The 16,933-nt window shown below is 42.8% G+C and overlaps 1 protein-coding gene across 1 annotated transcript; it reads left to right on the top strand.

The window, feature by feature from the left end:
• Positions 1 to 10,059: 10,059 nt before the first annotated feature.
• Positions 10,060 to 15,179, top strand: fam181a (family with sequence similarity 181 member A). The gene is made up of 2 exons (XM_087989679.1): positions 10,060 to 10,304; positions 11,297 to 15,179. Exon 2 carries the CDS (start codon positions 11,386 to 11,388, stop codon positions 12,187 to 12,189), a length of 804 nt encoding a protein of 267 aa, XP_087845805.1. The 5' UTR covers positions 10,060 to 10,304; positions 11,297 to 11,385; the 3' UTR covers positions 12,190 to 15,179.
• The last annotated feature ends 1,754 nt before the right edge of the window (positions 15,180 to 16,933 follow it).

The raw sequence follows: 16,933 nt of genomic DNA, 5'->3' as shown, positions 1-16,933 counted from the left end.
TCATTTTCCCCTCTAATCCTTCTCCCAAACACCGTAAATACTGTGATCCCTGTGATAGACCTTTCTGCTTGGGGTAACAAATATTTCCTGTCTACTCTATCCATGTTCCTCAGTATTTTGTACATCCTCAGCCTCCTCTGTTCTGAGGAAAACAACCCCAGCTGACCCAATTGTTCCTCATATCTGCAATTTATGCCCGGGAAATATTTTTGTTAATCATCACTGTACTTTATCTCAAACAATTATGTTCTTCCTGTAATGTGGTGACCTGAGCTGTAAATTAAACTCCAGTTACGGCCTAACAAGTCTCTTATATAGATTCAACATTACTTAACTGTACTTGTACTCAATATTTCAGACAATGCAGGAAAGTATCCCGTATAGTTTTCTTTACCACTTTATCTACCTGCTTACCACTTTCATTAATGTGTGGACATGCGTTCTTTGGTCCTCTCAATACCCTCCTGTTGATTGGGTATTCCCTTGCTTTCTGGATTAGTGGTGCTGGAAGAGCACAGCAGTTCAGGCAGCATCCGAGGTTTAGCAGTAAAATCGACGTTTCGGGCAAAAGCCCTTCATCAGGAATAAAGACAGAGAGCCTAAAGGGTGGAGAGATAAACTAGAGGAGGGTGGGGGTGGGGAGAAAGTAGCATAGAGTACAATAGGTGAGTGGGGGAGGGGATGAAGGTGATCGGTCGGGGGCGGGGGGAGGGTGGAGTGGATAGGTGGAAAAGAAGATAGGCAGGTAGGACAAGTCATGGGAACAGTGCTGAGCTGGAAGTTTGGAACTAGGGTGAGGTGGGGGAAGGGGAAATGAGGAAACTGTTGAAGTCTACATTGATGCCCTGGGATTGAAGTGTTCCAAGGCGGAAGATGAAGCGTTCTTCCTCCAGGCGTCAGGTGGTGAGGGAGTGGTGGTGAAGGAGGCCCAGGACCTCCATGTCTTCGGCTGAGTGGGAGGGGGAGTTGAAATTTGGGCCACAGGGCGGTGTGGTTGATTGGTGTGGGTGTCCCGAAGATGTTCCCTAAAGTGCTCTGCTAGGAGGCGTCCAGTCTCCCCAATGTAGAGGAGACCACATCGGGAGCAACGGATACAATAATGATATTAGTGGATGTGCAGGTAAAACTTTGATGGATGTGGAAGGGTCCTTTAGGGCCTTGGATGGAGGTGTGGGCGCAGGTTTTGCAGTTCCTGCGGTGGCAGGGGAAGGTGCCAGGATGGGAGGGTGGGTTGTAGGGAGGCGTGGACCTGACCAGGTAGTCACGGAGGAAACGGTCTTTGCGGAAGGCGGAAAGGGGTGGGGAGGGAGATATATCCCTGGTGGTGGGGTCTGTTTGGAGATGGCGGAAATGTCGGCGGATGATTTGGTTTATGCGAAGGTTGGTAGTTTGGAAGGTGAGCACCAGGGGCGTTCTGTCCTTGTTACAGTTGGAGGGGTGGGGTCTGAGGGCAGAGGTGTGGGATGTGGACGAGATGCGTTGGAGGGCATCCTTAACCACGTGGGAAGGGAAATTGCGGTCTCTAAAGAAGGAGGCCATCTGGTGTGTTCTATGGTGGAACTGGTCCTCCTGGGAGCAGATACGGCGGAGGCGGAGGAATTGGGAATACGGGATGGCAGTTTTGCAAGAGGTAGGGTGGGAAGAGGTGTAATCCAGGTAGCTGTGGGAGTCGGTGGGTTTGTAAAAATGTCAGTGTCAAGTCGGTCGTCATTAATGGAGATGGAGAGGTCCAGGAAGGGGAGGGAGGTGTCAGAGATGGTCCAGGTAAATTTAAGGTCAGGGTAGAATGTGTTGGTGAAGTAGATGAATTGCTCAACCTCCTCGCGGGAGCACGAGGTGGCGCCAATGCAGTCATCAATGTAGCGGAGGAAGAGGTGGGGAGTGGTGCTGGTGTAATTATGGAAGATCGACTGTTCTACGTAGCCAGCAAAGAGACAGGCATAGCTGGGTCCCATACGTGTGCCCATGGCTACCCCTTTGGTCTGGAGGAAGTGGGAGGATTCAAAGGAGAAATTGTTAAGGGTGAGGACCAGTTTGGCCAAACGAATGAGAGTGTTGGTGGAAGGATACTGTTGGGGACGTCGGGAGAGGAAAAAACGGAGGGCTTGGAGGCCCTGGTCATGGCGGATGGAGGTGTAGAGGGATTGGATATCCATGGTGAAGCTGAGGCATTGGGGGCCGGGGAAATTGAAGTCTTGGAGGAGGTGGAGTGCGTGGGTGGTGTCTCGAATGTATGTGGGGAGTTCCTGGACTAGGGGGGATAGGACAGTGTCGAGGTAGGTAGAGATGAGTTCAGTGGGGCAGGAGCATGCTGAGACAATGGGTTGGCCAGGGTGGTCAGGCTTATGGATCTTGGGAAGGAGGTAGAAGGAGGTTCCCGGACTATGAGGTTGGAAGCTGTGGGTGGGAGATCTCCTGAGGTGATGAGGTTCTGTATGGTCTATCTGTCCTCTTCCAAATGCAGAACCTTACACTTCTCTGGATTGAATTTCATGTGCTACTTTTCTGCCCACTCAATCAACCTACCTGTATTGACACCCACTCAATCAACCTACCTGTATTGACACCTTCCTGTAGGTGACAGCCATCCTCCTCGCTAAAAATACCCAGCCAATGTTTGGGTCATCTACATGTTCCCCAGTCATGCCTTCCACATTTAATCCTAAATCATTAATATATATGACAAACTACAGGGGACATAACACTGAGCCCTATGCAACACCACTGAAACAGAAACCTTCAACTGTACTTATCAACCAGCATTTTCTTCTTAAAATAAATAGGCCTTTACTTTTTCCAGAATTGACAAGGGAGAATTACCTAGTGTACTGTCCTTTTCTGAAGCAGAAATCGAATAATGCTATATTAATTCTTCCTTTTTGAACATCATTTCTCTTGCACTCTTCTGTATCCAGATACACTACTCAGAAAGGGAGCAGAAGAACTAGGAGCAGGAGTAGACAATTCAGGTCCTTGAACCTCTTTCACCATTCAATATGAGCATGGCTGATCTCATCTTAGCTTCAACTCCACTTTACAGTCCATGCTCCGTAACTCTTAAACCTGTGACTAATTAAAAATCTGTCTATCTCCTTCTTAAATTTACTCATGTCCCAGCATCCACTTCACTCTGGAGTAGTGGATTCCACAGGGATTCATCACTCTTTGGAGAGAAATAATTTCTCCACAGTTTTGTTTTAAATCAGTTACACCTTATCCGAAAATTATGACCTCTCATTCTAGACTGCCCCATAAGAGGAAACATTCTCGTCACATTTACTTTGTTAATTCCCTTAATACTTCAATTAGATCTCCTCATTCTTCCAAACTCACAACAATATAGGATTAAACTGCTTAATTTCTCTGAATAAGGCAAACCCGTCATCTCTGGAATCAGCCTAGTGAACCTCCTCTGAAATATCTCCAATGCAACTACATTCCTCCTCAAGTAAAGGGACCAAAACTGTATACAATATTCCAGGTGCAGCCTCACTAATGCCTTGAATAGTTGCAGAAACACTTCCCTACTTTTATACTCTATTCCTTAGCATTAAATGCCAAAATTCCATTTGCCTTTCTTATTCCTTGCTGTACTTACATACTAGTTTTCTCTGATGAGGACACCCAGAATCCTCTGCACTGAAGAACCCTAAAATTTATCTCCATTATGAACCATGCAGCCATGAGCATGTGGCTATGCCCCCTACATGAGAACAGGGACATATTTCTCCTTATTGTTGAATAATAAAAAGGCAAAACTGAGGAAATAAAGTGCAAATTTTAGCTTTGATTTAAACTGTATGCAAGCATGGTACTAATCTGTACAATTCCACCATAATTTGACTAAAAAAGGACTGAAGTTGCAGCTAAGGTGTATACATTGCATGTAATACTGGTCTTTTTGCAATATAATATTTACATCAACAATCCCAAAATTCCTTCTAAGAAACATCTGGCTTAATGCATGTTATTGAACAAACCAATGATTAGTCATTTTTAAACTTCTATAGCAGCACTAATTAAAACTAACATTTGCATATTCTTTTTTTCCATCCCCATCATGTCTATTACATGTAAATATGAAAAGTCGCATTCATATAGAGCTTTTATTTTCAGTAAAGTCATACAATAATATACTTTTAAGACACAGTGGCCTAACTGAACAGATTTTGTCAGTTTCAAACATTCAGAATCATGGATCTCACACCTTTTTATGTTGGATGTCTATCACCATTCAGCATTGTCACTAGGTCTAAATCCCACTCAATACAGGTCTGGAAACAACATTGCCACACCAATTCCAACAGTCCAATAGTCCAAGGAGAAAGCCCAAAACTTTCTCAGGGTTACCATTGCCTACATCTCTGAGAAAAACCTTCTAAAACGTTCCTCCATGAACCAATGAAAAAATATCTTGTATTTGCATAGAGTTCATCCCGAGCCCAGGACACCCCAAAGCATCTTACAACCAAGGAAGTCTTTTTGAAGAGTTTTGTGTTTCATTCTTTCAAAGGATGGGTTAAATTGAACAAAATACATATTTTCAACATTATGTTTATCAGCTTTAAATTTGTTTGGAGATGTAATCATAAAACCACAATCTTTTAAGTTAAATCAATTAAACAATAGTAAACTGATGCTGTTCATTTATGAACAAAGGGATGGTGCATCACTGGCTGGCCTGCATTTATTGCCCATCCCTAGTTGCCTTTGAGGAGGTAGCAGTGAACTGCATTCTTAAACCACTGCTGTCCATGTGCTGCAGATTGACCCATAATGCTATTAGGGAGAGAATTCCAGGATTTGACCCAGAGTATAATGTAGGAAATTATTGTTTAGTAGAAGTTTCTTTCTTTAAAGGTGCAAATTAAAAACCAGTGTTACTGTCTGTTTGGAAATCTTAAAAGGTTATCTTATCCAAGCAAATAGAAAAAATACACGTTGTCAATATTATGATTTTTTTTCCATGAACATTTCAAAGTAAAATTGCTGAAGGCTAACAACCTCAGGCACTTATCTTTCAACATGTAATATGTTTTAAAAAATCATACAACTCCAGGTGATAGTCCAACAGGTTTATTTGAAAGTACAAGGATTTGGAGCATTGCTCCTCCATAAGGTGTATGACAGTTGTCAATGTTTATATGCAAAAAATTGTTCTATAAAAAGAATCTGAAAAATAACATCTCAGCAATTGGTCATATTGTTATAAACTAATTCATTCATGAAAAATTTTAGAAAGTTTGCTTTTGCAAAGTTTGATAAAACACTACCTTGGAATTTGAAACAAATTATTTGGAATTCATCGTATGTAAAATATAAGGAAATGGAATCTTATACATTGTGAAACTTAAAACATTTGGTTCCCAATGATCTTACATGACTGTTATGGCAACACCATGAAAAATAATTTCCTGTCGAAAAATGACAGCATGGAAAATCTTTGGAAAAACTGGTGACAACTCCTAAACTATTAAGCAATGTGGTTCAAGGTCATTGAAAACAAATTAACGTGTGCATATTTCTTCTTTTGTAGGTTTGTCATCTGAAGTCTCAAAACTGAATGTCTCATATCATGAACATTTTTCTGCATCCTTCAACCAGTGAAAACCACTCTTCCTCACTCCCACAAACCATGTCCTAGTCTTTCATTTGTCAGTAACATGAACAACTTCTAAATATAAACAAAATGATTTCAGAAAGTAGAGTAAGTTTATCTACAGGATGAATTACAAATAATGTTACCAACAGTTCTTTTGACAACAACTTCATAAATTAATATTGGAAGCAGTATTACATGTTTTCATAAATAAGAGGATTAAAAAATACACTAAGTTGGAATTACCATTATAAATGCCTGAAACATGTTGAATATTAAAAGTGCTACATTTCAATAACATACATATTTGCTGTACACCAATCACACTCATTAAAATCATTTAGGGCTTGTACTATTAATAAATGAACAGCATCAATTTACTATAATTTTAATTGATTTAACTTAAAAGATTGTGGTTTGATGATTAGACCTCCAAACAAATTTAAGGCTGCTAAATATAATGTCGAAAATATGTATTTTGTTCAATCTAGCCCTGGTTGTATATCTGTCAAGGGCTAATCAGTCAAGGTCCATTCAGCTTTGATTGACACAATTTCACAGAGTCCTATGGGACTGTTACTATATAAGGAGTTTAGCCCTAAAATTCCATTCATTCTGAATATTCAGTTAGACTTTTGAAGAGATGCATATTGATGATTCCCAACACCCTGACAGCTAGGCACATATCAGGAATAAAAGTGGTCCACAGCTGGACCCTATCCACATGCTGAGTTGACATGTGGAGTAATTTTTGCCACTGCTGTCTTGACTTGACATATTCACAGCTGTAAATGATTTATCTTCTACATTCTATTCCAACTACTTCAAAGTGCAATTCTTCTGCCAGGGGGTGGGGGGGCTTTTGGGAGTGCCCTATTTTTAATTGTTCTTTTCACTTGTACATTGTTACGGACAAGGAAGAGCAGGCGATGATAAAAGCCTCCAGTCGTCTCTCAGGCTGCCATCAGCCAGCCCAACCTAAGAGTGACCCTGAAGAAAGTGGGATACATTTAGTCAATGTACAGCTGCAAACTGAGCTGCTGAGAATGTCACTTCAGGATTGTTTGTGTGGTCCATTTCCAGTAATATTTCCTGACTCCCCTTACGGTAAAGTGACAGTTTATAAATTGTTTATAATTGCTGACCCCACAAACACAAACAAGAAAATAGGAAATTAACAGCCTGCTGTGTGACCTTTTAATACTTCCAGTACAAGATATCTGCCATCTTTCATATGTGGTACTTAGGTATGCAAGGGCCTGGTAGGAATCAGGGATAGATTAGTCAAAATACGTCAAATATTTAGTCAAATAACTGCTTTTCAAGCATGAATCATGTCATCTGATAAAAATGCTTGTTTCCATTAAAGGACAAGTAAGATAGACATTTTAGTTTGAAAGGCTGATAGCATTATTTATTTGGAAAGACTTGAATTTCTTCACTTCAAAAGTTTAAGATTACATCCATATTTGCTGGTACTTGATATGCAGCAATTCCAACTGAACACTTAATTAGTGGCTTGCCTAAATATAATGACTCATTCATATCCAAGTTGCAGGAAGAACTTTTGGAATTATTGTCACCTCTTCCCAATGCTTTCTTCAACCATCCACCAACACAATGATAACAACTTGCATTTATATAGCATCCTTGGCAAGCATCCCAAAGAACTTCATCAGAACATTATCAAACAGAACTTGACACATAAGGATATATTAAGACAAGTGACCAAAAGTTTCCTTGAGCCTGTTCTACCATTCAATCTGATCATAGCTCATCATTAAGCTTAATACCCTAATCTCACACTCCCCACCCCTATCCCTTGATCCCTTTAGCCACAAGAGCTATATCCACCTTACTCTCAAAGACACAATATTTTGGCCTTAACTACTTTCTGTGTTAATGAATTCCATAGGCTTACCATTCTCTAGTTGAAGAAATTTCTCCTCATCCCACTTACCCCTTATCCTCCAACAATGACCCCTGGTTCTGGACTCTCCTACCATCCAGGAATATCCTTCCCTCTCATTCTGTTAGAATTTTATAGGTTTCTATGAAATCCACCCCCCCCCCCCATTCCTTCAGACTGATTAGATTAGATTACTTACAGTGTAGAAATAGGTCCTTCAGCCCAACAAGTCCACACCGACCCTCTGAAGAGCAACCAACCCAGACTCCTACATTTACCCCTTCATCTAACACTAGAGGCAATTTATCTAACCTGCACATTTTTGGACTGTGGGAGGAAACCGGAACACCCGGAGGAAACCCACGCAGACACGGGGAGAATGTGCAAACTCCACACAGACAGTTGCCTGAGGCGGGAATTGAACCCGGGTCTCTGGCGCTGTGAGGCAGCAGTGCTAACCACTGTGCCACCGTGCCCATCATTCTTCTAAATTCCAGCAAATACAAACCTAACCAACTCAAATTCACCTCATATGTCAGTTCTGCCATCCCAGGAATCAATTTGGTAAACATTTGCTGCACTCCCTCTATAGCAAGAACATCCTTCCTCAGATAAAGAGACCAAAACTGACAATATTTCAGATATGCCCTGTATAATTGCAGAAATTCCTGTATTTGACGCCTCCTGCTATGAAGGCCAACATTCCATTTGCCTTCTTCACTGCCCTGTTGCACCACACACTCACTTTCAAACACTGGGGGCACTAGGACACTTAGATCTAGTTGAATATTTACCTGTCACATATACAGGCAATTTGCAGTTTGCCCAAGGAATTAGATTTTAAGAAACCGTAAAGGAGCAAAAAATGGTAGGGGAGGCAGAAAAGTTTAAAGATATTGCAGAGGTTAGGACATTGACATCTAAAAAGGACAACTGCCAATAGGGGAATGGTTAAAATCAGGAGTGTACAGTATCCAGGATAAGCTATAAAGTGATAAACTGGGTTCTCTGCGTTTGTTCGAACTACTGTGTGCATTCAATTTCATCAACAGTCCATGTGTAAGCAATGGAGCCTTTCCAACATCGGTATTGAAACTAACATATTACTGAGATGGCGAAACAGTCAAATCCAGAAGAAGAATATCTCCTTTTTTCGGGCTAAGAGAAGCTCCAAGGTATTGACCCTCAAACGTATTTTCGCTACTGCTTGCCAAGAGCGAAGTTGATGATGATACTTGGCCTAGGAAAACGTCGAATCACAGCCTGTGAAACAGCGCAGAGTGTGGCCATCCGGCCCAGTCACCCCGCCAAGAAATCTCCTATTGAGCTAGTCCCGTTACCAACCCCCGCCTATCCTGTTGTTTCCCTCCAGATGCTGATCCAATTCATTCTGAACATTGCGCTGATGGCTGCGTTCATCATCCTCTCGGCTAGTGGGAGGTATATTTTTGACTGTCCCAGATTCACATTGTCGCTGGTACAAGGCATCTGAATGGCACAAGTGTGCAATTCTTAGTGACAGTTTAATCATAAACTATGTTCAGAACAAAAAAAGTCAAATTCAATATCCCTACTTATTGGAAATGCATGCCCAATGCCCTTGGCTGACAGCTACGTGTGTTAAAGCTAATGGACCAAGGTTAGTCTATAGACTGCAGCGCAGACCATACAGAACCTCCAACGGTCTGAGCCCAGGTGAGGGAGGAGCTTGCATGAGGCTCCTGAGACCATCTCCTCCCGGACAGTGAGTGAAATGCTGTCAACAGCCCTCTCGGGAAAGCCACCTTGCTTGAGGGAGAGGTGGGAAGGACATGCTGAGCAAGGTCCAGTTCATCAAGAAAGGAAGCAGAACAATTAGCATTTCACACGCTTTTCAAAAAAAAAACTCCAGCCCTACCTTCCCCACAGAGTTCATCGTTTCCAATGGATTGTCCTTTTTTGACCGTTGCATGCGTTGGCAGGGTGACAGTAGTCGAGTGTGCAAACTTGTGCTATTGTCTCTAGACGGGGCGAAGCCATGGAGACCCACTAATATGACATAGGAAAATGTTTACTGATGGATATTCTATGGGCTTTGTCCAACTCTTTCTCTATCATGACGACTCGATTTAAGTCTCTAACTGTTTGACTACAAATGCAAGAGTGCGATCCAACTCGATTCCATTGTCAGGGCGGTTTGAATGGGTAATTCAGCTTTTGTGTGTCTCGATTGAGGAGGCAAACATAAAGACAAGATTCTTGAGCGCTCAAGCCCCCTATCCATGGATATCTGCACATCTCTTCAGGTTTTTTTTTTCTCTCTCCTACTTCTCCTTCTGACATCAGCCCCCCAAAAAGCGTTAACAGAACAGTTAAAAGTAGGCAAGGCAGACTTGCAAAGCCAGCATTGTCTTGCTGCACTGAAGCATGCCCGTTGCAAGTTTCCAGACAGCTTAAGTTTTTTTTAAACCAAGAAACTTTGCCGAGTCTTTGTACATTATCCGCACATCATGTTTCATAGCAAGAGATGGATGGGGGGGGGGGGAGGAGAGGGAGAGATTAGGAAAATTGCATTGATAATTATTGTACTTATTGGCTCGCTTTTGCCTTCTCTCTCGTGTTTCCATAACAACAATTTGTGTTACAAAAGAATGTGGAACAAGCCAGCCCGGGGCCTGATTGGGATGCATTGTGTTCAGAAGGAGCTGCTGATTGGTCTGGAAGGGCCTTAACTACAGGCCGTTGATATTCATTCAGCTTACTCCAGTGAGGAAATAGAACGAAATTTCAAGATTTGTTCTCCGCCGGGTCTCAAAGGTGAGTAAACGAGATTAATTAAACAAGGGGCTGGGAGATTGACCAAGTGAATGTCCAGGTACTGTGCATACAAACCAGGTTGCGCTTTCTGTCCGTGTTGTGGCTAATGGATAAAACTGGGACAGAACGGTTCCAACCAGGAATGTATTTAACAGAGACCTTGAGAAGGATGAACATGTGAAGATTTTGTGGTAAGACCAGGCATCTGTGCGTGGGATAGAGAGGTTATGAGTAACCGGGATGCTGGCGGAAGTGAAACTTGCGTTCTGTCTTGTGTGGTGGCATTTAGTTCCCAACGAAGCTGCTTGCAGCGTCTCTTGAGATGTCTGGGTGTTTGCAATCGTTGTATTGGGCTGGTCACCATGCATTGCAATATCACTTTAACAGTAACACGTGTCAGTACATACTGTAGCTGCCGGAATTGACACCACGAATAGACGAACATCTCTGAACACAGGCGCGTGTGGCCCTCAGTAAATAAAGTATTAGTGAAGTGGTAGAGAGGAGTTGACATTGTTTGATGGTGTCTAGCCATCATCTTGACACTGGGTGAAGTATAGAATCCCACCTCCTCCCCAAGTAACAGTGCTGGTTAATATTCCATCAGACAATATAATGTGGAAAGACCACATTTTAAGTAAGGGCAAAAGTTGCATTCCTCCAGATGAAGGGCTTTTGCCCGAAACATCGATTTTCCTGCACCTCGGGTGCTGCCTGACCTGCTGTGCTTTTCCAGCACCACTCTAATCTAGACCCACATTTTAAGTAAGGTCTTTCCGCCAAAGTATAATGAGGGTCCGTTAAGTTATCAGACCCTCTCGGTGCCTCATATGTATGTAAAGGCTGTCCTGTACAAGTAAGAAATGCCTTGGTGCTTGTTTGTTCTTCGTGTGCAAAGAACTGCTTCAGCGGCTGTGTATGCACATAAAGTATATTTTAATGTATATTTTCACAATACAACAAAATAATAACCTGGCTTCTTTTCCTTCCAGTCTTAGGCGAGAGGAAACGGTCTGGGGGGAAGGTTCCAGTGGTGTGAGCCATGGAGATAGTGGCTGGTGTTTTGAAGTGAGGGTTGAGGATGGCATCGGCGGACAGCGAGGTGAAAACGCTGCTGAACTTTGTCAACTTGGCTTCGAGCGACATCAAGGCAGCGCTGGACAAGTCGGCCCCCTGCCGGCGCTCGGTGGACCACAGGAAATACCTGCAGAAGCAGCTCAAGCGCTTCTCGCAGAAATACACGCGGATGCCGCGGTGTCACTCCGGGCGGCTGCTGGACTCCGGGTCGAAGCGAGGGCCGGACGAGCAGAGCCGGCCCTGTGTGCTCCAGCTCCGAGCTTCAGGAGCCGCAGACAGCGGGGAGCCGCCGCTGCCGCTTCCTCTGCCGCCGGCCCGGCACGGTCAGGTCCCCATGAGGAAAAGACAGCTGCCCGCCTCCTTCTGGGAAGAGCCGAGGCCCGGGAAAAGCCTGCCGCCTCCCCGGGAGCTGCTGCTGCTGCCGCCGCCCCCTCCTCCGCCGCCGCCCGCAGAGAGAGGCGGGTCGCCCGCTGGCGTTAGCCCCGGGCCGGCGGCCAAGCAGGAACCGCGGTGTGAGCGGGCGGAGCCGCTCAGGCTGCAGCTCGCCTCGCTGGCCCGCACCGTCACCCTGTGCACCTGCTGTCCTCTTCAGTACCACCGCCTGTACCAGAGCCACATGGCACTGCCGCATGCCGCCAGCCCCGACATGGGCATCTGGAGGAAAGCTGCCAACCTGCCGGCCGAGCTCCACGCTTACTCCAAAGACTCCTTGAACGGACAAAGAATTCACAAACCTGTCGTTTTGAAGCCCATCCCCACGAAACCCACTGTCCCTCCTCCCCTGTACAACGTCTATGGCTTTCTTTGACTGTAGCCCAGCACACTTTCGCTGCGGGAGTGGACTTCCCACCTCGCAGGAGGGAGGTATGGAAGGCTGCGGATGCAGGAATGTTTACAATCTCTGACCAAGTCCCTTCCATCACTGAACGAGCAGTTTTTGGGATTGTGTGTCCGCGTCTTTGCGAGTATTTTCCGTATGTCTGCTTTTGTGTGCCTGTGATATCTCTCTCTCTCTATATATATGTGCCTATATATCTGTGTATTTCTTGAATATGTATGTTAGTGCGTATCTGTGTGTCTATGTACTTTGTCAGAAGTAACAGGGCACCGGATTATAGTCCAACAGGGTTATTTGAAATCGCTGCTCTGAAAGCAGTGTCGTGTGACTTCTGACCCTGTCAATCCCAGCCCAATACGGGCACCTCCACATCTATGTACTGTACTTTGTACAATCTGTACATGTTTGCATGCTTATGAGTCTGTGCTATCTGGATGTATGTCTGTCTGTATATCTGTGTATTTTCCGTGTGTATGTCTGCTTGTATGTTAATCTGTATGTACTTCGTATGAACCTGTATATACGTATGTTTGCTTTGTGTCTAATTCATACAGTGTGTATGACTGCCTGTATTTATGAGTGGCTACGTCTTTGGGCGTGGATGACAGTGTGTGTACATCTTTCAGCATGTTTATTTGGATACAGAATGTGTGTTTACGCGTGTGTATTGGTGCTAGTTTAGATAGCCATCTTTTGGTCATTCCTGGGCAATTTAAACCACACTGCACTGTTTATTATACACGTTTCCCCCAGTCCCGAACAGGTATTGCTCCATCGTTATCTGGAAAATATTAACCTCTGCGGGGTCATGCGCTTTGCACAAGACTGTCGAACTGAATAAAGGAGCAGTTACAAAGGAAATCCAAAAAAAAATTAAAGACTCCGACACTCACCCACACACAGCTGCTCCGGGAAGAGAGGCACATATGCTGACCACACCTGCATCAGTGTTTCGGGGCTTTTTTTCCCCCTGGAGCCTAGAGTAAAGCTGAACAGCAGGTGCTGGAAATGCGACAAGATGGGAACGAAATGTGGCTGGATTGTTTCAAGGGACGTCCAACGGCGTGTAAAATCCAGGTTCAAGTGGCTTTACTCGTGTGTTACTCGTCTTGAATGTCGATGCGTGGTTAATGTAATGGACGATATAATTTTATTGAATTAAAAAAAGGGACGTGTCCAATCATTATGAACTCAGTATGTGAAGTACTTTGTGCAAATGTTGCAATCTCCATTTACGAATAACTCCATCCAATAGTGACCGTGTGTCTGTAACGGACAGGAATCTTTCCTTGAAACAACATCTGCCAGGCGAGAACTTCTTATAGTTTATATTCAGCACTTGTTTTTCCGAACCCTTAAAATTAAAAACAAACTCAAAATACAGTTGATTAACGAATCGTCACTTCTTTCAGAATTTCACAAAAACCATAAAACCCTAAAGATCTGTGAATAATATAGATCAGAAACAAAAATATAATTCCAAAGCGTCTGAGTAAAGAAATCAAATCTAAAATTTCATTACAACTACTATTCTTCTAACAGACACAGTATAATACTGCTGGGGTCCTGTTTAAAAGCACACAGTTCAATGCTGGTGACTGTATAGCTGTTGAAGCTTTGCTGAATCAGACTTGCCTCTCTCATACGGGGCTTCTGAAAATCCTGAATTTGGCAAGTGCCATTCCGGTCAGTCTGGCGTTTCAGTTGGACACGTAACCCATTCCTCTCCAGCAATATGCAAATCCAACTTAAACAGCCGCTGTGGCAAGGTATACCAACGGGTCTATTTGGAAGCCGCTGTGGTGTTACTATTCCTAACCCCCAACCTTTCGACTTCCTTCTAACTCATCAATATTCTTCTCAAATTCAAAGGGCTATTCCTTTGAAAAACAATGTTCTGAGCAATGCAACCACACGCCTCCCTTTTACTGAAGCAAGTCGAACAGTATTCAAATAAATATACCTGAGCTCACATTTACTTTGTTTCCATATTTGAATATTCTGCGCACACAGCACTGCTACATTTAATGGACACTTTCAAATAGCACTGCCTAGACTTCCAAATGGTTTTAATTCAGACAATAGATTAATATGAGCACAATAAAATTAAATTGTGCAGCAGATTGCAGAATTTCACTTCTGATGTCCAGGCGCCACCTCCAACATTCATTTGATTTGCAGTCGGTTCACTCATAATGCTAGCCCACGCCCCTCTGGTCAGGAAGGTGAGTTTCCACTGAATGGTTCATCACATGGTGCCCAATTTCCTGGTTGCACAGGTTCCTGACCAACAGTGACCAGTGAAAATTTGACTTTCAAACATTCACAAACGGCAAGTGTACAGGACACTCTAATGAAACAGAAGGACTGCACCTTTTCTGAAGCTGAAGTTACAGGCAGGGACAGATCATTGTTCAAGCTCTTCTGTTTTCAGTGTTTGGCAAGGATGTGTCAAGAGTCCAAAGCATGGAACTAAATTTGGACGACTCTACACTAGAGCTGAGGTGTTGATGAGAGGTGACTTTGTTTTGGATGGATGCTGGTGATATTCAGTAAGTGTAGCCAAAGTTAGAGGAGCATTGGAGAGGACTTAAAGAAGGAGATTTTCATCCAGAGGTGGATATCTGGAACTCATTACCTGAAAGGATGGTAGAGCCAGGAACCATCACAATACTTAAAAAGCATTTAGATAATCACTTGAAGTGCTTGAAGGTCAGGTGTTGGAAAATGGGACTATGGTAGATAGGTGCTTGAAGACCAACACAGACAGAGTGGGCTAAAAGGCCTCTTTGCATGCTATAATACTCTATCACAATGATCTAAATGAAATACTGTGATGTGGAGAAGGGAGTATCACAATTAGTTGATTGGACACACAGTCTGTATTTGTAGGCGGAATTGTCTTGCACCTACATTAAGTTTGTAATGAAAACACATTCTTAAAGTAATGGTCTTTAAATTCAGTAAAACACCTTAATGGAGCTATTCTCCATGTGCTTTAAAACTTTGACGTTCTACTCTAATTCATGTCAAAGCTAAGCTATTTATTACCAAACATGTGACAATAGAAATAAACAAAACTTGCATTTAAATAGCACCTTTCACAACCTCTGTATTTTCCAAAGCAATGTAAATTCGATTAAATAAAGAGCTTTGCGTAAGTATTAAACCAGTTAGTTGAACTGAACAAAAGATACATTGAATCACCCATTAATAACTATATCAGCAGGCAGACTGGTACATATTTATCAAGTACAGTAGCTCACTAAAAACATATCAATGGTAACAGGACAAATGGTTTGTGAGTTTTGCAGTAGCAATGAAAAAATCTGTGAAACTGTAGGCAAATTGCATCCTCTGAAAGTGTTACAACACTTTAACCACTTGTATATAAAGTTATGTCAATAGAATTTGATTCCCTGGATCAAAAATTAAATGCACATAGTTTTATTGTGTACGTGTGCAAGTTAAACTTATATAGTTCAATGTAATGGAAGATATCATTTTATGAAATAAAAAAGATATATTTGAATGATATGGTGTAAATGATGACAAAACAGTTTGTTACATAACTTATTTCAGGTTATTGCCTTGACAAGGTTACCAGTAAAAATGACACCTGTAACAGCTTAACACGAAATAGGTTATAACTGATAACTGTACAACCGATTCCTTCCTTTTCCAGGGCATTTCTTGAAATCCTGCACTTTGGAGAATAGGAAAGAAGGGGTTCTCAGACCAATTGAAAGTCTAACACGCTCCTTCCTTTGCTGCAACCATCTTTTATACCAGCCACTAAAATGATTAGTCCTTTGCGATTAGAGGCTTTTATTGGCTCATATCGCATACAATTAGTGGGGAGGGGAATTTGGGGCACACACCCAATGAATGCAAGCCAACCTAGAACTCTGAGCGAGAGCTTATTTCAGTTTAACTCTACCTAATTGAGACAATAATGCCCGATCTAATATGTTATCTCCCTCTTTAAGTTAGAACAATACAGCAAGTGCTGCACTCTCTAACCCTTCCTGTTGCTCTACCCAGCAGGTTTTACAATGTCATATCTTTTTATATGGTCAGCCATTTACAGCTGTATTTCTGGAAATATCCCAAAATGCATTCAAAACAACCATTGTTTTTATTTTCAATACAAGTCTGAAGGCCCGGTGCAAGTAACCTTGCCCCCTATATGCGGCCAATCATTCGCAAGTGAGATGATCGAGACAGTTAGCCATGAAGGCTTACAGGACAAGTGAGCAAATTTAAACATCACATGACACCAAGTTACAGTCCAACAGGTTTATTTGGAAGCATTAGCTTTCAGAGCACTGCTCCCTCATTAGGGCGTTATGGAGGTATTTTATGTTACTCCACAACCACCTGATGAAGGAACAGCACTCGGAAAGCTAGTGCTTCCAAATAAACCTGTTGGACTATAACCTGGAGTCGTGTAATTTTTAACTTTGTACACCCCAGTCCAACAATCTCATTTCTTGCCATTTATGCCACTCCATCCAAACACTTTGAGGCCTCATAGGCTCCATTCCAAATTATACTCACAAAGGGGAAAATGTTGTTTGTTATCCCTAAACACTAATTTCTAAATGCAATAGTAGCAATGGCGCCACCCAGCGACTTCACGTTAAAATGCTTTTGTGATTTCAACATTTTACGCAGTGATTAATTTTCAAGGTGAGCAAATTGCAAAAAAAAG

This window comes from Chiloscyllium plagiosum, unplaced genomic scaffold (assembly GCF_037043375.1).
Source record: "Chiloscyllium plagiosum isolate Xiang-an unplaced genomic scaffold, Cpla_swu_hap1 HiC_scaffold_8, whole genome shotgun sequence".
In the NCBI taxonomy this organism is placed as follows: Eukaryota; Metazoa; Chordata; class Chondrichthyes; order Orectolobiformes; family Hemiscylliidae; genus Chiloscyllium; species Chiloscyllium plagiosum.
This window is presented reverse-complemented; position numbering and strand designations above follow the sequence as displayed.